Below are 21,909 nucleotides of genomic sequence, written 5' to 3' on the forward strand. Positions count from 1 at the left end.
AAAATTTTGAAAATGGAAAAGATGTAATTGGTTCTGCAGTAAATTTTCTTGTAACATACTGGAGGTAAAATACTTTTAAGCATACTCACTTTATGACATCCAGTCAACTCTCATACAAAGAAAATTTGGGAAAAAGAAACTTTTTTTAGTACTCCTTTTACTTAATGTGTTCAAGGTTACATGAGTAGGAATGGACTCTAATAATTTGAATTAAGCTGCATTCAGATATAATTTAATTCATAGACCGATGAAATGTAATACTCAGATTTATTTGTTTATTTTTAACCTGTATACCCTTAGAATATCTCAGATATTCTAACTTATTTATTGACTAATCTATTGAACAATATTTCTGGGACACACTATAATGCATTGTGGGAACCCAGTTGCTTGTCCAAATATACCTGATGATCGTAAGTTTAGAAAGCTAGGGGATTTTTCAGAGATCCATTAGTAAAAGCTTTCACGGGGCAGAAAATTAATGACCTCTGCCTCTTCCTCTTCCCTTTTTTGTGGGCCTAAGTTTCCATATTTCCATCTTTTAAGGCTGTCGATTTAAATATTCTTTTTGAGTCTGTCATGGGTGGAGTAAGAACTTCAAAGCTGTTTAGAGAAGCCCTCCCACTGAGTCACAAGGTGCAGGAAGGACCCCCTTGCTCTCTAAATGCCTTCTCAGAGAGGAGCCTGGCTGCAGCTGGATTCAATCCTAGACCCAGACTTTTTCAGTGGCTTCAGTCTAAGGAATTACAGAGATGTGATTGAACTTTGTCTAACTTTATCCTGTGGGGTTAAGGATGGCAAACCAGATATATTTATATAAAATTAATTACTATGATAAATGACTAGACAAAAAGACCATAATCAAAATTATTTACTGCACAGTATAGGAACTAAAACTGCTAGTGTAGTACAGTGTACTATATCAAAGCAATTCTATTAAAGCAACTATATTAAAGCTAGCAAAAAAGAAGCAGTTATTAAATAGAGATTGATGTTACTCACCCATACCAATGACCCAGGGCAAATCTCTTTTGCCCTGGAATAATGTTGTGGGGCAACTCCACTCCAGAGAGGAATCTCCACACACACTCTAAGGGGTATTTTAGAAAAACTTGCTGTTTGAAGGTGGGACTGGACTTCCAGAATTTAAAGTGATTGACTGTCAGTCATGTGTCTCAGTCCAGCTAGGCCTTAGGATTTTTAGATAAGAAGTGGCAGGTATGATCAAATCATGATGTTTAACTTTTGGGGGTTGATGAGTCAGGCTGATTTAGTATAATTCAACACCAAAAGCAGCATGACACCCCCTCTCATTTCACCACCTATAATTTTACAAAATAAAGTAGTGTTTGAGTCTTTTTGCACATTCCAGGCTGAGTATCCTGCTGGATTCTGCATTTGTTAAACCAGTTCCAGAGGCATGAACAAAAGAGGATGTTACTTCCCCAGCTAAGTTATGACTTTATGACAGACCCAAGGAAAAGAAGCATTCTTGGTTAACGCACTGATAGAAATACCTCAGCAGTACACAAAATTCCAGCCATAAAAATCCTCCATTTCTTCAGTGTCTGTTTTTTTTTTTTAATCTATAAATGTAAATTTTCAATCCAAGACATTTTACTTCTTCCATGGACCTCTAATTTGTGCCTTTTAGTAGTTCTGGTAGCTGATGCGATATCATATTTAAGAGTAGCTCAAAATATGGAATTCAGTGAGCAATTGAGATACATTTTATCAGTCATTGCAAAGCAAAGCCAGAAAATACAGTATTTCAGAAATAAGAAACAATTTTTTTGTTTCTTTAAATAGGGGAGAACAGGACCTAAACCCTATTGGGTTTTTCTTTATGTAGTTTTCTCACATTTTTCAGGGATGTAAAAAACTCATCTATAATGTTATGCTAAGAATAAAATAGTACAGTTTAGTAATTAGTGAGGATACATATAAGACATCTATTTTTGTGGGTTTTGCACTCACAAACTGTGTAGTCTAGCTTTATTCTTTGTTATTTTCTTTTCTGAATATATGGCAGCTACAAAAGTATTACTGATGGACTTGTGCTATAAAATTTTTGACACTTTTTGTTCTGAAACAGATTTGCAAGCTAATTCTGCGTTTGTTGTATTTATGAATATGGGTCCTCTTGAAACTACTCTTAAAATGTGAAATTGAAGTTTTTTGAAGACAAGGACATCTGGTTTTAATGTGTGCTCTTTGAGACCCTAGTATAGTACTTCAATACTTCTGTGCTCCTGCACAGAATCTGAGTTATCTGAAATGACTAAAGGCTATGCAACTGCAGTTTGAACGAAGTGTGTAGCTTTTTCTAGACTACTTTATGTTGCACTGAATTTCTTTTTTATTATTCAGGGAATTTGATGTGTAAGATTTCATAGGTACAATGTGTGAAAACTTGTGTTCTGAGATCTCCAGAAGGATAGCTGTGGTTGGCTACTTTTTTACTGAAATAATCCTTTAAAAAGCTTGTTATTCTGTCTGCTGATCTTATAGTAATTTTGATTCTTATTTTTGTTGCCCTACAGATTTTGATGATTCTCTCAATCTTTGGAAGGCTCCACCTAGTCAGAGCAAATCTTCACATTCTCACTCAACATCTGAAACTATGGTAACTTGCAGAGTAATGTGTTAATTTTAAATATGAAATTGTTAATGAACTGCTTTCAAGATAATTACCACTCTTAAAATAGTTTTAAAAAGTCCAGCAAAGCACAAAACCTGAAGTCAATCAGAAATTAGCTGTGAAATTAAGTTGAAATTTACTCCAATGTAGCTTTAATATGCTGAAAAAACCCTTTCATGATTCTGAGCAAAAATAAACAAGATAGGTAGCTAAATACATGAGGTAGTACTGAATTCTGTAGCTTCCCGCAGCAAGACATATTCTCTAGAGTTTACTGTGTAATTTGCTTTATTGACAAAATGCACTCGTCTCCATTTCTGGTTGTCACTACTGTTGCTTTTATCCAAATTGTCCATTCAGAGTGAAGCTGTATTTACACAACACAGCTACAGAGCTGGATCAATCAAAGCCACATAAATGCATTGGGTATCCTGTGCCATAATAAACTGTAGATTCTGAAAATGCCTTTGTAGAATTGAAAAGTGGTACAAGTGTTTGCAGGATCCAAAACAGACATGGAAAACAGGAAGCAGGTGGCTACTTGAAAAATTTGTTTCTGGCTAGGATGTCTATGGCAATGAAAAGCTGTACACATGTGCTGTCTTTCAAGATGGCAAATGCAAAGGAAGAGAAATTGAAAGACATTCTTTCTGTTCCAGAGTAGATTCGTAATATCAGTTCAGACTGTGGAGGAAGCTTTTATGACATTCATTAATTACATTATAAAAAAAAAATGTATTTTTCAAAGACTGCAGTGTAGATCCAAAAAAACCTCTGACATGTTGCACTAAAATCCATTTTTTTGTTTCATATTCAAAATTTTTTTCATTTGTGAATGACCATCTAATCTGTTACTGAAGCCAGAATATCACTGCTTAAAAGTTTCTTCTCTCTTAAACAAATGCATGTGTTGATGTGACAAAGGGTGATAAATCACAAGAGCCTATATTTTTTTTTTTTATTGGCTAAAATTTCTGTTCTCAAGTTTACTGTGGAACATAGTAAAAATAAAAATGGAAAAACCAGTACTGAAATTCTATCTCAAAGTATTACCCAAGTATAATTTCCTTGCTCTCTGTTATAAATTTAATGCTGTCTAGTACTGATAACATTATCTTGCAGGTTGCTAATAATTGGAAAGTGTGCACTTCAGTTGTAAACTGATTTCTCACTTTCAGAAATTTTATTAATTAATTTGATTTTCATTAATGAAGAACAACAACCCTCCAGCTTCTAAGGGTTATTTTAAACACAAATATTCAAATTTGAAGATTCCAACTAAAATAAATGAGCGTGCATGTAAATCAGGATTTGCATGCAATCATGATTGCTCCTTAAAAAACATTTACCTATGAATCTCGGATTTTTTTTAAAGGCTACTGTTTCCAGATCACTTTTTACTGAATAAATTGTGACTTAGAGGGATGAAAGTTGAACAAATTTAGTCTTGTTTTGTTTATGTTACTGGAAGACAAAATTAAGCTGCAGAAATTCTTATCAGGGCTGGGTGTCTATTCTACTTAGAATTGTGCTTGAGTTTTTTATGAAGAATTGGACAAGTTCATTAAATTAATTGAACTTCAGCTTCAGTAGTTTAAAAATTAAAAAAAGGAAAAAATTATTTGGAATCTACTAGATCAAATGAATATATCATATTTATATATGTAAAGTGGCATCATAGTTTAACACAAAGACTTAGCTCTACTATTCCATTCAACAGATAGACAACTAATTATTAACAGTGGAAAGTGAAGTGTAGTACCAAGCTACACTAATTTATATCAGTCTTCCATATATTGTGGTCTTCATACTTGCTAAGATTAGGCTCTTGCAGCTAACCATAGGAGTTTTATAGGAATTTGTGTTTTGTTTTGTTTTCCTTCTTTCCCTGACACGTACAAAGATGTCACAATAAGACTTAGATTTTCTGGAAGTTAGTTTAATTTCCATTTATCCTTCATGGACATTTTTAGCAGCTGTAAACTTTTTTTTTTTTTGTGAACTATGGATGAGTGTAACTTTAATATGGAGGCTGATTACAAACTGTTTCAGAGGGCTGTTACCTGAAGTGTCTATCTAGTGAAGTTAGGAAATATTTCTGAAAATTCAAACTTGTCCTGAAATCTCAGGCATTTGTAATTTATTCCTACATGACTTCAAATTTTTGGGTCACAATTTGGCCCAATTTCTGTTTTGATGTATGAGTAAAGAAATATATTTACGAAGTTATTGCAGAAAGTTTGTAGAAGTTTGTTGCTAGATGTTGCATGTTGATGGTGCCAGGAAGATATTGTTATTCCAAGCCCACGAGATGGCGTTCTTTCCCCATCACAGATGGAAAGGACTCTGCTGGTCTTACTGAAGGGAGAAATACGTTTTAGGTGCGTGGCACAGATTTGGTGAAAACACCCACAAAGACTTGAGAACAAGCAATCAAACCAAGTAGAATTGTTTATATTGAAAACCCTTCTCTGATATTTTAATAACACTAAAAAAAAAAAATTATCTAGGTATGTCCATATTGATTCCTATTCCTAACATTCTATCAGTTTTCTCTGATTCCAGATTTCAAGTAACCAGTACTTTATTTGAGCTGTCTACTATCATGAGCTGATTTCACATAGGGTCATATGACCTTAACTGAAAGTTGCAACTAAATTACTTTTTGGCTTCATCTTTTTTCCTCCATCCCTGATTATTTTGCCCAAATTTGCAGGAAGAAAAATTGAGAAAATAAAAAAGAGAGTCAGAAATTTTGCAGAGAACATAAGTAAAAGTTTGCTCATTTTACAGAGTAAAGAATAGCTGTGTGAGGATGAAATCAATAATTCAGTGTAATAGAAAAAGACAGTAGAACTGGATTGTCTGTACTGTTTTAAGTCATATACACTGTATTTTGTGTCTTTAAGATCCCAGTGGATTAGATTTTTGTCAAATTTATCTTTATTTTTCTGTGAACTGGAATGTGGATACTGCAAAAAGGACAGTTCTGAGATGATTAATAATCTTGGTATTTTATAGAATAAATAGTTTCAACGTTAACTTAAATTATCATTAGAGAAGACAAATCCTTGCTCTTATTTTAACCAACATGTTTGATTTGTGTTTAGTACATATTATAAGAGATCACCAGTCTGCATGGAGATACCAACTTGCTTTACACTGCATGAATATTCTAGGACTGTTCCGTGTTCAGGACATCTTAGCAAAATGAGCAGTTATTTAAAAACTTGAGCTAAAAATAATGTGGGCTAGAGATCTACAGACCTCCCAGACAAATTTAAGTCATGGCCATTCTTTCCTATGAAATCTTCTTGCTCTTTTTTTATAAAAGTGTGTGCTTTATTTTCTGGAACCGTGGTTACCAGAGTGCTATACAGTTAAGTGATTTAAACCTTTGAAAAGGGAACTGAATAGAATTAATCACTGCAAGCCTATTAAAGCAATGCCAGAGGGATTTTTGCTCTAGAGGTTAAGAAAAGACCTTTCTTTCCTATCTAGTAGATAAATGGCAAAACCCTCACATTTCTCCTGTGTTTCCACTCTGACAATTTTTGTATTCTTTTGAATTAGTTCCAATCTGTAGTTGTCATCTCCCTCTCCACACACACAGAACATTTTCTGTGTTCTATTACATCCCCTTCCAAAGTTTCACTATTAAGCAACACAATGCTTCATTGCTCCCAGGAACAATATGGTGGCAGTAGTAAATATCCTTTACTAAATACTGTGTCCCAGACTTCCAGTTCATCCTTATCAAAGGTGATTTATAAAAATGGTGATATCTTTTTTTTTCCCTGGAAGGCAGAATGGTGTGGAAACAACTTCATTGTGTTACTGCATGTTTTCTTTTATGACAGCAGAAAATTTTGGGGTTTAACCTATTTCCCACTGTGAAGCAATTATCAGTAAATGTTCCAACAGTGCAGGAAGATGATATTTTTCTAACCAGATAAAGCTTTTGCTGATTTTTTTGAAATTCGTTTTTAACATAACTGAGAACTAGTTTTTATTTTTTTCCCCAAAGTATTTGGAGAGTTTTAGAAGAGAGAACACTTGTATGAGGCAGCTGATACTGTTTACTAATATGTGAAAGTTTGTATAATCCATAATAGTATCTGTAAGATGTCTCTCAGTATAGTTAAAGTCCTTTTAAGGACTTTCAGAAGAACCATATGGACTGTTAAGAGTTACATTTTGGATTTGTACTATGTAAGGAAAAGTCTTACAGTTTTTCTCACCTATTCAAATTCCTGGAATTGATGTACAGTGCTGAATATATGCAGAATTTGCCATGTGTCAAGATAGATTTGTTTAATATAAATAATGCGTTTTAGTAGTTATTTAAATTAGCAAGCATAGAACTTCAAGTAACTTATTTTGATTGGCAAATACGCTTTTTAGTTGTGCAATCAAAATAGAATTTGAATTTCAGACACTCAGTACAGCTTGGTACTGCAGTTTGCTAGTAAAAAAATAATTCAGCCAGATGTTGTCCTAGGGTTTATGTGACCTAAGCTCTGTGTGAAACCTGTGTTTTGGACGTACCCCCATATCTTACTGTAGCTTGTTTTATGTGTTAAAATAATCCTCTGACTTTTCTAGAGGAATGCCTGAACAGGCTTAAGAAGAAAGACTCATGATTGTAGGATGAACAGTAGTGGGAGACAAGAGGAAAATGCGGGAGAAAAGGAAGTTGCAACAAGAAGGTTGCAAGGATTCAATAGCTAGGAACAGAGTGATCTGTTATTTCCTTCCCTGCACTCTTTTTATCTGTTAAGTCACTTTTAGCATTTCCTTGGGTAAAAATATATTCCAACTGTTATTCTCATAAAACTTGAAAAAAACCCCAAGCCTTTGGTATATTTCAGTCTTCATTAGAAAGCTCACTGTGAGGAAAATTCTGATAACACCCTTCCTCATGTTGCAACTCTGTTGGGATTTTGTTGGATTCTCCAACATTCTGTATTCTATATAGTGACACTCTTGAAGAAAATTGTCTGATGTGAATTTTTCATCTGGAAAATAAAAACCAGAAGTGAAAGAATGTCTTGACATGATAGATACTTGTGCTCTGAAACAGGTTGCAGGTCTTGTTGTGTCACAAGAGCACATCATTTAGCTGGATTCTGGGTCTTCTGATGCCAGGCTTGTGGTTTTAAACACAGTAGCCAAGAGCATTAGAAACTTTTGAACAAAACACACAAAATTCATAATGTAAATAGTGCAAAATTTATAGGAGGAGCATGGTATTATGCCAGTAAATTTACCTACTGTCATTTAAACATGTCATATCTTCACTTAAATGAATGCATTTAAGGATCACAGGATTCAGGTTAAGAGAAGTACCCAGAGTTCAAAAGACTCAGGGATGTCAACTCTCTGACAAATGCAGTTGGGATATTTTTATCTGAATGTGTTCAGTACAAAGGGACAAGTGCTGATGTTCTCAGTAGAGCAAATAGTCCATGAAAAAACTGAGTTTAAATGCTGCAGTAATGTCTTTCTATCTTTATCCAAATGTAGGTTGAGTCAATTATATGGATGAAAAAGAAGGATGGAGAGAAGGAATTTCCAGTAACATAGGCATTGATCAGTTTTTAACTGAAATGTTGCAGGCGGTTCATATTGCCCATCTTCTAATAGCTTCAGTTACTGGGTTTTTTTATCATATATATATATATACGTACACACAGTGGACAAACTTTAATCAAATTGATTTTGAACAGTAATATTTACGTTGTATTTGATTTTGTTGGTTATGATGGGTTGTTCTCCCTTCACAAGCAGAATATAAATGCAAGATTAGTCTGTAAAAGTTGGAACCTACTAGTTTCCTTTTTATGGCTTTCTAGGTTCCGTCTGGATCACCATCACTGGGGAGTGTTTCTGAGCTTCAGGCAACAGTTCCAAATTCAGCCAGTTTTATTCCAGAAACTGTGGTTGATCGGCTTAGGGCACAAGGTAAGTCCAGCTTGGGTCTTGTACCTGATGCTAAATACAGTGTATTGACTTGCCCATATGTTGTGGTTTCACATTCGCCATATTTCATTTATCAACTAGGAGATAGGACTTTGTGAGAAAAAGGCAAAACAGGCACAGCTTAAAAGTAAAAACAAATAGGTTTTATTAATATACACTAAAGAAAAAGGGGGAAAAAATGAGACATTCTGAGACATTCAAACACCTTCTCCCCTCCCCCCCCCCCCCAAACTGTTCACTTTCCCACTCACCACAGAGAGAAAACCATGGTTTTCAGTCAGTCACCATCATTTAAACACGATCCTACATCACCTTTGGAGAGGAGTCTCTTTAGGGTTATGGAGAACACATCAGAAAGAAAAGAAAAGAAAAAGGTCTAGTGGTTTTCAAGGCCACAGATTTGCAGCCGCCCAGAATTTCTGCACATTCTGTGCAGTCTCGCCCATATAACAGTTTTCCAAGCTATTTATGGGCTTCCACATGTTTGGGGTATTGTTTTAAGAATGGTTTTCTAGTACAAAACCAGGATTCTCTTCCATCTCTAAATTTGCCTCTATCTCAAAAGTAATAGAGACCTCCTTGTTCTTTCCCAGGAGCCAGGGACATATTCTATTCAAAATTCTTAATTAAACCCCATGTATATCAATACACACAACTCTTTGGCTAGAACTTGCATTCCCCCAAGCAGCATTAGGATATTACAGAAACAGTGTATTTCCCCATAATTCACATCTAGAGAAGTTCGGTCAAAAATGTCCGCTTCCTCCATCCCATCTTCCAATAGTCTTTCTCAGTTCTTTCACTGACTTTGTCTCAATGCTGTTTCTCTACATTCTAAATCACTCTGTCTTCCCTCTGGAGGAGGGAAAAGGGTTAAAGTCTCTGCCCAGAGTTTTTTCTCTCCAGCGGACTCCCAGAACCTCAAGGCCGCGGGTGATGGTGGGGGGAGGAAGGGAGAGAGGGAGCTGCTCAGGAATGCTGATGGACAAAAGCTCCTCCTTCCTGGTCAGATCCAAAGCGACTCAAACCTGGATCAGCTCCCTAGAGCTCTGGAGAAAAGTTCTTAAAAGTCTCTCCTCCTTGGGACCAGCAGCTCTGGCAACCAAGGCCCGGAGCACGGCCACCGTGGTCCTGGCGCAGGGCCAGACTGCTGGTCTGCAGTCCTCCTCCTCCTCTCCCCATCGGAGGGGCCGGGAGGGGACAGAGGGCACACGGCCAGCCCTGGCCCCTGTCCCACAGGCAGTGTCCCCCCCGAGGCCCGGCAGCCCGACCCCGACCCATGAGATGATGTTAGCTCCTTGCCGGCCGGAAAAGGAAAGGGTCGAGTCACTTGGGACTTGTGATTCAAGAACTGTGTTTCTAGAGACATAGAAACACACTGTCAATCACAATCCATGCTAGAATGTCCTTAGGAAAAAAACTTTTCACATTCATGCTAAACCACCACACCATATTTCAGTATTTGTCTGTGCTGTGCATTGTACTGCTTGCATGTTACTGGAGCAGTTGATGCTTCTAGTGGTTGTTTTAGAAGACAAACATGAAATGCTTCCTTTAGTATGAAATTTGACAGAAGCAAGTGAAAATGGTATTGCTTGAAATGTAACTCAAGACTTAGGTTCTCTTCCTGGCATCTAGTCATGCTTTCAACACATCAGTCATGGTAGAACTGTCATATACATCCATGCCCACAGGCGTGTGTATGCACACACATACACAAAAAAGTATATATGATTCTCTTTATATGTAGAAAGATAAAAACTAATGTAGTATAAAAATATATTTAAAATCATGTATGTAGAAAGAGCAATGAACAAATAAAAATATTTTTCTTATAAAGTAAATATTTTCAAATTTGCTGCCTATTTTTATTTAATGCATGGTCGAGGGGGTATTTTATTTCGGAACTATTTTTTGTGTCTGATAGCACCTTTTTGTTTTTTTTTCAATTCATTCCTGAATATACAGTTTAAATATAGAGACGACTTGGATGTTTTAAGAAAAACAAAAATAATCTTGGTTTATGTAATGGCTGTAATATAATCTTTTGGTCGCTTTGTTTTGTTTTTTTAATTCAACACAATCTAGGTCAAAGTGACACAACCATAACAGAATCTCCAAGTCAACATGATTCTCCCACGTCTGCTGCTCTGTCTAAACAGCGTGCTGTAGTCACACCTGCCCTTTTGTCAGCTGTTTGCAGCCTTCTGCACAATCTGCTGGTTGTCATGCCAAGAGATACTGGAACTGCTCTTCAACAAACACATTTGCTTACAACTCTCAGCAGGTATGAGATCAATAATTGTTGAACTACAAACAAGGTGTACCGATAAATGTTTAAAAAATCTTTTCATGAGATCTCCCCATGTCTTTTGCTAAAACTGGTAAACGTATTGATCACTTCTTGCTCCTGAAGTGTTCAAAATTGCCTTTTTTAATTAAAAAATACAATCAATTGAAGAAAATAATCAGAAATATTTTGATGTGGGTTTTTTTTTTTTTTTCCACAGAATAGGTAGTCATATTGGTGATTCCATTTGTGGTGTATGTCTTTTAGAGGACTATTGTGTTCCTCTCATGATATGTTACAGTTTTGTCAGGTATTTGGAATTGCAGATCATTTCAGCTTGTTTTATGATTTTCTTCTTTGAATTTTATAAAATGTTTTGAAAATGAGCCAAGGATTCTTACACTAAAGAGAGTAAATAAAACTTGCCAAATTTGATGATAGATCCTGGTGGTTTACTTCGTTTTAAATGCGGGAACCACTTTGAAGAAGTTTTCAGATTGTATGCCATTGTTTTAGTTTCCATTGTAGCATATTCTTTTGTCTATGAAAAATGTTAGGAAGTACTGAAGTGCAGCATAAAAAATTAGGTCATTTTTTGGTAAAAATTTTCAAGAGCATTTGTAGTTGCTCTTCATAGTGCAACTAATGGAAAAAATGAGACACAAACAGACATAAAACCTCAACAACCCTGGTGTGAATACAGCTTATATTATCTCAGAGCTGTTTATTCTTCTAGAGGAAAGAAAATAAGAAATCAAATAGAAAAAATTGATTTTTGCCAGTGCAGTAACAGCTATTGGAATTTATATTAGTCTAGCTATTTTGAAAAAACATACTGCTACTATAGTTGGCATTGACTAGACTTCCTTAAAATAGGGGTTTAGCAGTAAGTGCATCTTATTTTATTTTTACTCTGTTTATTTCTATTATTCTTTTCTATGGAATGTATAGTTAATAGAATGTTTAATTATTTAACTATATTTCTAACCACTGTATTTTGTTTTAGTCTTGTGAGTGGTAATCTGGTTGAAAGATACATCTTGGAACTGAAAGCTCCATTGGGTCAGCCATGTCATATAGAACATGTAAAAGCTCAGGTTAGAGAAGCATTTGTTACTTCCTAATTTTCTGAAATTATGTATTTAGTTATGATAGCATCATTCATATTCGTTAACATAGTCCAGACACGCTGCTATAGGCTACATTCGTGTGAATCTTTGTGCTTTTTACAAAGCCTTAAATGAAAATAAACAATTTTATTCAACATAGAAGAAGAAATTTCTGCGTTAGGACTATAATTACAATGATCAAACTGAAAATTAACTGTCTTTTAAAAATGTAAGTTAAATTTAGCCATCAAAGAAATTATGTAATAGAATTCTTTTGTATGTTACTGAAGTATGAGTCAGATATAGTTAGTGACACATGAGATATTTATTGTCTGCAACAAACCTGGCTGCTTTGCTTTGTCTCTGATCCTGCAGACACTTACATAGTTCTCAACTAATTTTGATATATACAAACTGTATAGAGTTACTGCTGATAGAACTACCTTTTTATTAAATTTAGCTCTGTATATACTATGTATAGAACATGCTGTTTTATGACACAGAGCCATTTCATAGTTTCTGCTGCTCTGCATTCAGATTTACTTTGAAGAAAATGACTCCTCTAATTAAAGAAATTTTTATGCAGAAAACTTATGAGAATAAATAAAGAAATGTCAGTTTCTGTTTTTAGGAAGGCATATGTATTCCTGAGTATAAATGACCATTTTAATGTTTTCCTTTGTGACCTTCCAATGAGTGTGCTGCTGTACATGTAGCAAGAGTCATGACCTTCTCACAAGAACTTTTGCTTTGTTACTAGAAAATTGGTTGCACACGTGTTTCCAGACTAGGGATTCTGTTTCATCTTCTACACTAAAAATTAAGAGAAACATTTTAAATTTGTGTCCTATTATTTATTTTAAGGGGTGTATATTAATTCAAAATGTTATTAATCAGTTGACATAATGTGAATAAATTTAAAATAATGTGAAAGGTATAAATATGTGGCTTTATTTCATATCTTTTTCAAATATTTAACAGGTCTTGTTACTACTTCAGTACTTGTCATCTGTGTCAAGGCTTCTAAAATCATGTTTATTGGTGGACACTCACCTTGTAAGCCAGGATGAACTGTTGAAACCTCTCTTGGGGAATACCTTCAGGATTCTCGCCATACGTCCCAAAGATGGCTTAGGTAATGGAGTATTTTGTTTCCTCTATAACCAGACTGGAGGCAGGTCTTCATTTGGGTACCACCGTGATGTAAGTAGACTGATGTGATCAGGCTCAGCTTCCCAGGTTTGTGCACATTTTTGAATGGTTTGATTTCTTTTTCTGTGTTAACTTTGCAGATACTGGATTAACATCTGTACTTCATGAAACATGGGTAGACTCTTTCAGCCTTCTAGCTACATTACTGTGGAAAAGTGGCCAGATATCTTTTCCATCTGTGACAGGAGCCCTTGCAAATCACTGTACAGCAATAATTGGTAATGACTATTCCTGGATGTTTTTTTCTTAGCAACTAATAGACAAATAGAAAAGAGAGTCATTCCTCTTTAGATGCTATTAAGTAATTACTAATGAGATATCCACAATGAAAACCAATGTGTCCAGAGCTTGACTGACTTGTTTTGTTTTCTTCACATGTATGGATGAGTGATTTTAGCTGCAAAATTTAACCAAATGTGGCATTTGTGAAATGATCCATTAGCACTTCTTTTTTTTTTCTTCTTTCTTTTTAAATATCTTGCATAAAAGGAAAGCAAAGTTTTTAGGGGAGATGAGAGACATAGAAATCCAAGATTATTAAACAGGAGTTTGTTTATTGTATTTTAATTATTCTTACATTAGTTACTTGCAGAATTAGGCAATATTCTATGATGTGGTTCAGTACTGAAGTGTAAGCATAGTCTAGAAAAGTTTGTGCAGGTTAAGACATCAGTTAGTGAATCCAAATCCAATTGCAAATAAAGCAGCTAATGGATACTCTTGGTTTTATAATCTAAGCTGTTGATAAAATGAGCAGAGATCAAAAAATTACTGGACAAATGAGTGATATGAGTAAAATGGAGATTGCTTTTTTGTTTTATAGTCAAATGAATGCAGAGCAATTAATTCATTCAGCCCTTATAAAACTCGGACTTTTCTTTCTTAGATTTTTTTTGAAGACTTATAAGATGCATAGAATTTTTAGAATTCCTTGGGCAGTGCACAGTATAACTGCTTCTGGGTTCATATCCTTTCTTTGATAAGTCTTTTTGCGTTCGAAAGTATACTTGAGCTTTATTCATAATGAAAAGTAAAAATTTTCCTTTTTTTTCTTTAACCTTTTAGATACCATTTCTGATTGTATTCATCTGTCTACCACGTATCCTGCTTTATATGTGGCTAGTTTACAGTTCCTCTCTGTTCTTTTGAATGAGGAAGGAAGGCAACAGCTCCAGGATAAACAGAGTGTATGTCAGAATCTGACTATTAGCTTTCTTCTGGATCACACTGATGAATGCCAGGCACCAGTAACTCAACTTACTGCATTAATTATTCAGGTATTTAGAATTTGACAGTGTGGTTGCAGGATGTGTTTTTTGCATTTTTGATTCTTTTTCCTCCTTTATATTTAATCCTTCCCTTACTTACAGCCTGGTACTAGTAATCAAAATTGTATGTGAAATTTTGTCTTATTTGTTTTCCCTCACAGCTTAATTCTTTTATCTGTATACTTATTTTCCTTTTTTAGTTTATGTGCAGTTTATCACTGTAAGAATCAAGTAATCTATGATTAGAAGTGTAGGATTTTTTCTGAATGATGCACATTATATAAAATGTAACCTATGATTTCTATTTTTCTGAAGTCATTGTCTTAAAACTATTTTTTAATAAGTATCTTGGTACTATTTTGCTATGTAAAACATATTTTTTGACATTTATTTGTCATATATAGTGGATGATATGATCACAAGAATGCTCTCTTAGCATTCATCTCCTCTCTTCATATGGGTCCTGAATTCTTGTAGAACAACCTTACTCCTACCAAGACTTGTCCTGGTATCTGTCACAAACTCTCTGTTCCTCTGCTGCTCTGTTGCAGCACTGTGGCTCTATTATATCTGCTGGGGCATGGTATTTTGTCCACTGAGAGCCTGCTGTCTTCCAGGGAGGAAGAACATCTCAAAAGGATCTTTCTTGGTCACTCTACAGGCCAGAATGCAACCAGAATTCTCTATGTCTTTGGCAACTAATTTCAGATAATTTGTGTACACAGAGTTTTCCTGTGAGGATACGATTTTCAGGGGCTCAAGCAAAGCAGGGGCACTTGGTTCAAATCGCATAGCTTGCTAATATCCTGTTAGGTATAGGTATTAATGCCTGCATATTTCCCTGAAACAAAACTCCTTGGCTCTGACACAAAAAGTATGGTTGCATGAGAGTATGTCTAATAAAGACATATTGTAGCATTCCTCTGTTTTCATACAAGTGTACACAAGTGCTTTTCCGTTTGTGCCAGCAAAAAGGGATGATTCTTATGGTAAGAGCAGAAAAAGTTGATACAATGAAGTATGAACTGCAGCCAGGCCAATGAAAGGGCATTAGATATAGTTTGAGTATTTTGAGATACATCGGCTTTTAACATGCTTTTTAACTGTTCAGAGATGTAGACAGACATTGCATTTTGTTCATAGAAGAGTTCAAAAGATAGCCTAGGCTCTCTGGGTCCTTACAGAGCTACTATGATCCCTGCAAAAGGATAACAGAATTAGTTTCAGTTTTTTAGATCAAAGTATATGTATTTATTTACACCCCCTCACAGTGGTCATTGAGAGGACAGTGGAATGAGCCTATGGGATATATAGTAACATTAAAACAACAAACATCTAAAAACTACCATTAAAAATGAAAAAACAACCCAAAAGATTTAGGGCTTTTTTCAGGAGAAGCACTCTTAAAGAGAAGCAGTCATTCAGATAATTGGCTAACATAGAAAAGGATGGGAGACTTTTCAAACCAAGAGTCATCTCCATTAATCATCCTAAATACATAAAATCTACAGAATACCTGATACATGCAGTGGCAAATCCTAATTTAGTACATAGTGTGCAAGTGTGAATATTAGTAGACCAAGTGTCATATTGGAATTCATTGTCACATATAAGAAATCTAGTAAGTGCTGACTTTGAAAGGCTTTGGTTGTTTTGTGTACATAAACATTAATTCTTGTGTACATGTGCTTAAGATCAGAAATAAAATTAAGAAGGCAATCATAATCTCTAGGTGAACTTTCAAATTTTGGCCCTAACATTTAGTTTCCTAGATATAAAGATCACAATATGAGAAATATTTATGAAGACTGTGATCTCCCCTTCAACTAAGAGCAGGTGCAGACTAATATAGCCAGATCTGCTGTGGATTTATGGGACATCTTACATTTATTATGCAGCATAATTTCAAAAAATAATTGTCTATTCTCATTTTAATACTTTTATAATAGTTTAAAACTATAGAATCTGTTGGCACAAGGCATTATAAAATTCTAGGGGTTTTTTGCCATTCAACCAGTAGTTAATCGTTAATTAATTCTTAATTACTTGTGTTTCCTATGCTTGACATAAATTTTCTTTTATATTATGAACTGCAGTTCTTGATGGCAGAGTAAGAAAAAAATGCCTAAAAGACCATGCTTCAAGAAAGAACAGAATTTTGCTAATGTTAAAGATAAAATTTCAAAAATAGTAAGATGAAATTGAAACTTTTGAAAAAGATACGCATGGAAGACAACTCACCTTAATTATTGGATCAGTTCTAGTCTGCCACGTAATACTTACAGGAAATACCCAAGAGACTGATAGGCAAATTTGGTTTTTATTATTAAAATATTCATGAATATTAAGAAAAAGTAAAAGCATCTAGCAATTTCATCGGGCAAAAGCTTTTGAGTGGAGAAGTCACAAAACCTACATCTTAGACTGTGCAGGATTTCTGGAATTCAACAATTTTTCCTTTCCTGGCTTGCATCAATTACTTTAAACTTGAAACTTTAAAGTACTCAAACATCTAAATTTTTCAATTTAAAAAGAAACTATCACCTATCAAAACAGAAAACCAGTTAATTAAAAAAAAAGTTAATTTACTCCGAACATTTTTGTGTTGCTTTTAGATTTGAGATTTCACACCAGATCTATTAAAAGTAGTAGTCTAAATATAAAATTCTTTTTTGTTGGTTGTAAACACAGAACCCAGTCTATGCTTCGGTGCTTTGATTTGGTATCTGTTGTCTTTATCAATGAGGTATTAATATTTTTCTAGTTATTAAATTACTACTCTTTATTCTTTGACCTTCTCACCCCTGGTTACATTGCAATAAATGATGAGCTTAAAGCACACAGTGATATTTTATTGCATATGAAAATTTGAAAAAATTGTTAGTCCATTGATACGTGGTGTGTGTAGAATTAAAATCTATGAGATCTTATGGATAGGTACTCATGAGGTTTCTGTCTGAAGTATTTTCTTCAGACAGATGTTGTATTTTTTCTTCTTAAGATGTTGTATTTTTGGCTAACTTCACAATATGGTTTTTTTGTTACTGTGATCCAGCAACTGTCCTTATTTTCCTATATTTTTCTGATTTTTATGGATGCTGTTGTCTTGGATAACAGAACTGGCATGGTGTTTTAGGGAAAATTGTTAGATAGACAAAATCCTCCAGTGGATAAATATATGAAGCACAGACTGCTCCTTGTCTTTCAATTATCTTGTTATATGACTCCAAATAAATATTCCTTTGAAAACAGAGATTATATTTAGGTTATTAGAAATGTGGTGATGCCCACAAAGGCCTCTCAAAACTAAGAGATGCTACCGTTTTTTCACTGGTTAGTAAGAGTATCTAAGATTATCAGTGAGTTTTTTAAAAGGAATTTCACTTTCTTCATCGTGTAAAAAGAAAGTTAGATTGCACTAAAGGCATGTCAATGAGTTGTCTGCAATAGCAAGCCTGTTCCTGAATATTAGGGGAAGTATGGAATGCCAGGATTTGGAATCTAGGCCTTCAATAAGTAGAATGTTAAGAAAAGAATAAGAGGAGGAGGCTTAGGAGCAAAAGAAAAAATATTTAATTTAAAAGAAATTAGTTACAAAAAAAGCCAAAACACTTCAAAGCAGACTGACTATAAACATGAATATAGAGAGGGAGAACTTCATATAAGAGCACAGTGATGAATCATCCAAATGAAAATATAGACTGTGACAACCTATTTATAGCTGTGAATACTACTTTAAAATGATCACTTTTTCATTTCGGTAATGAAATTGCATTTTTGTAGGTCTGTGAAAGAAAATCTTCAAAGGATGTGCTGAAAGAAGTTGCTACAAATGCACTGTTGTCTCTCTTAGCTGTCAGTAAAAATGCCCAGAAGTGTGCTTTGGAAGGTGAGCATTTCAAAATATTTGTTAAATTATATATGAATCAAATGCTTGCAGGTGTTTTACATATTACCTTTAGACTGTAAGTTTTTTTTTCAAAGCAGAAGACCTAGGTTTCAGTGGGGAGGGTGTTTTTCAGATTTTCACTAAGAAATCTTATTAATAACTAAAGTTTTCAGCTGCAGAAGAAATATTATGTTGTAGCCAGTTAAAACCCTGCGGTGATGTCACAGCTCTGTGTTGGAGTAAGAAGAGACCTGTTTATCCTTATATTTATCCTTTAGAAACTGGAGATTTTTCACTGGCATTATCAGTATCTTCCAGTACTTTTGTAGGTGAAAGCATGCCCTGTGTTTTTAGTTCTGGCTGTACCTGGACAAGAGGAGACTGCTTTTTCTCAGCTTTATTTCCTGTTTCTTTGGTGCCCTTTTTACAGTTTAGGTAGGATTTTCTTGCCTTCACAGTAGTAAACCAACTTCCAGTCAAAGGCTTCTTGTGCCCTCTAGAACACAGGGGAGAGTGGTGAATTTGCATTTCTCATATATCATGTGTTTTACATCTTTTGATCTATCCAAGTGCTATTTGTCATGGGTGCTTTCCTGTAACTTGTATCTGTTTTTTCCACTTTGTAAACCTACCCTACACTGAAATAGATGACTTAGACAGATCTGCTCAGTGTCTGATTGCTATAGTGGCAGAAAACTCAGCTTCAACTCTTAGACTTTCTGCCCTTTCCCAGTGTAAAACCCTTGCTTCAGTCAGGGTTCTTCTGTTGATGACTTACTGGATCATCGAAGCTCCTGCATCCTGTGAACACACTTCACTGCAGGGAGTGCATCATTCTATGCTACAGCAGCCATCAAGTCATCCTTGCTCTTGTGCAACACAGACCTTAGGAAAGAGGAAGAGGACTTCTGGGATTCAAAGAAGTGTTCTAAAGATACCAGTAGCTCTAGCATCACCTGTTGAGCTCTTAAGGGCTTCTTTAAGTTAAAAATGCCAAGTCCTGCACCTCAAAAGGTACAAGCCCTTACAGCAGTAGAGGCTGATTGGAGAGCTGAAAAGGGCCTGGTAGGTAGCAAGCTGAATGTGAGAAGACAAACAGCATCCTGGGCTGAACACAGGAACACAGCCATTAGATCAAGGGGAAATGATTTTTTCCTCTACTTATCACTTGTTAGACTAAATCTAGAATAGTGCATCCAGTTTGGGCCCAGTACATCAACAAACTGGAGCAAGTTCAACAGAGGGCCATCAGGGTGGTTGTGTTTACTTGTCATTGGAGAAGAAGCTGAGGGAGCTGACTTATGTTCAACCTGGAGAAAATAAGGTTTTGGGAGGACCTATAGATTTTGGAGAAGTTGGAGGTTGATTTTTTTTTTTTTTTACAGCAGTGCATAGTACAGGAGGGTAGAAAGTATGGGCATAAATTGAAGTTGAAGAGTCAAACTGCCTGTAAATAAACATTTGCCCTTTGAAGGCAGTAAAACAGTGCTAGACATAGTGTGTTGTCTCTGTCTTTGGACATTTGAAAGAACCCAGCAGGATAAAACTGCAGGGAAACCTTGCCTGCTTAGAGCTTGCTCTGCTTTGAGCAGAAGGTTGGTTATATGTTCTCTGGAGGCCATCTCTTCCTGCTTGGATTACCCCATTACCATGGAATTATAGAATGCATGGAAAAGGCCTTTAAAGGCCATCTAGGCCAACCCCTCTGCAATAATCAGGGACAATTTCAGCTCTTTCAGGTTACTCAGAGCCCTATCCAACCTGTTTCCAGGGGTGGGGCATCCACTACCTCTCTGGACAACCTGTTCCAGTGTTTCACCATCCTCGTTGTAAAAAATTTCTTCCTCATATCTAAATCTGTCCTCTTTTAGTTTAAAACCATTACCCTTGTCCTACTGCAACACATCCTGCTAAAAAGTTTGTTCCCATCTTCCTTAAGCTCTTTTAAGTGGAAAGCTGCAACCAAGTCTTCCTGGAGCATTCTCTTCTCCATGCTGAGTAATCCCAACTCTCTCAGCCTGTCCTCATAGATGTATTAGATCCCTCTCAGGATTATTGTGATTGCTGCAAGAGGTCTTTTCTGTTCTGCTTTTGTGCTACGCTCTAGGTGTGACCATCTAACCAATTCTTCATCCACCATCCAGACCACCTGTCAATTTCATAACGCTCCAATTTGGAAGGATGTTGTTGTTTGAAAATCCTTACAGAAGTCCAGACAGATGATACCTGTAGCTCTTACCTTATCCACTTATGTAGTCACTCATCTTACAGTGACTTGAAGTGTCTGATCTGGATCCAAAGAAAAGAGCCTAACTCAGCATTTTGCCCTTGAAGTCACCTGGGCGGTTGCTCTCCTTTGTCTCATCACAGATTCAGCAAATCTGTTGTTAGGGAAAGGATGGGTAAAACAAATGGATGCCCTAATCCCTTGAAGTTTCACACTTCTAAGCAGCATCATGGAAGGTATCCTGAAGAATTATGAGTTGTTATTCTCTCCACCCAAATCATCTTCCCCTCTCAATCTTAGCAGTACTTCCTGTTGCAAGAGGACTCAAATGTATTCTTGCTTCTTGAGAGCATTCAAATAGATGCACTTCATCTCAGAAGCTGTGTGTTACTTCCTGATCTGAAGAAGATAGCAACAAGATCATTGCCAGAAAGATACTTTGGTTTTGAATAAAATATTTTTGATTGTGAATGTAATTATAAATGTTACTGGTTTTTGTCTTCCAGCTGACCTGATAGACAGCTGTATAGAAAACATGAAGCACATTCATGCACAGCTGAATTTGGATTCCCTAAAGCCTGGGAAAGGACAGAGAAAAAAGGTAGCTGTAAAAAACAGAGCTCTGATAGGATAAGGCTTTCTTTTGTTTGTTTGTTTGTTTTCTTGAGGCAGATATTGCTTGTATCTGTCAAGGGTGAGACAAAGTAAATGACAACTTGTAGTGGATCCAGATACTGGAGCTTCCATAAGATTCAGTGATTTTAAAATGTTACCAACCCAATTACCTCACATACTGTTTCACCCAGAGGTCTCACTAGGCCTCAAGCATGTTTTCCAACGTAGAGATGACTGCTATTTCAGGAATGTCAGGCAGAAAATCACATCAGTTCATACTTTGCAGCTGCTCAGTCTTGGGTGTTCACTGGACAAAGACCCTGGGCATGTCCTGGTTTTTTTTTCCCATGCATCTCTCTGATCCTCAGGATCTCCTCCCATTTGTCAGATAGTTCCTCCAGCCAGGATCTTCACATTCTTCTTTTTGGCCCCATTTCTTTCCAGAACTCCAAGTTTCAGTTTGCCTAAACTCAGTAGTCTACCTGTGAAGTACAACACATGATCAACCTCTGAATTACTAGTTTGGACTTATGTATTTTTATTACTTGGAGCATTCAGGACATCCCATTTTTAGTCCAGGTTGTCAGAATTAGCAACTAGTCCATCCTGGCTGAAAGCAGCAAAGCAGGCTGACTGAGAGTACAAAATTTGCTTTCAGACATCCACTCACATCCAC

At 35.7% G+C, this 21,909-nt stretch overlaps 1 protein-coding gene across 1 annotated transcript in view; it reads left to right on the top strand.

Moving 5' to 3' along the window:
• The window catches only part of RTTN (rotatin), an 80,418-nt gene that overhangs the window by 46,034 nt on the left and 12,475 nt on the right, over positions 1 to 21,909 (top strand). Inside the window, exons 34-42 of the mRNA XM_066328368.1 lie at positions 2,544 to 2,626; positions 8,497 to 8,605; positions 10,712 to 10,910; positions 11,920 to 12,010; positions 13,004 to 13,157; positions 13,315 to 13,452; positions 14,300 to 14,511; positions 18,286 to 18,391; positions 21,125 to 21,219. Of these exons, the coding sequence (XP_066184465.1) occupies positions 2,544 to 2,626; positions 8,497 to 8,605; positions 10,712 to 10,910; positions 11,920 to 12,010; positions 13,004 to 13,157; positions 13,315 to 13,452; positions 14,300 to 14,511; positions 18,286 to 18,391; positions 21,125 to 21,219 (1,187 nt within the window). The remainder of the gene's footprint in view (positions 1 to 2,543; positions 2,627 to 8,496; positions 8,606 to 10,711; positions 10,911 to 11,919; positions 12,011 to 13,003; positions 13,158 to 13,314; positions 13,453 to 14,299; positions 14,512 to 18,285; positions 18,392 to 21,124; positions 21,220 to 21,909) is intronic.

The sequence above is a fragment of the Sylvia atricapilla genome, chromosome 1 (assembly GCF_009819655.1).
Source record: "Sylvia atricapilla isolate bSylAtr1 chromosome 1, bSylAtr1.pri, whole genome shotgun sequence".
Classification (NCBI taxonomy): domain Eukaryota; kingdom Metazoa; phylum Chordata; class Aves; order Passeriformes; family Sylviidae; genus Sylvia; species Sylvia atricapilla.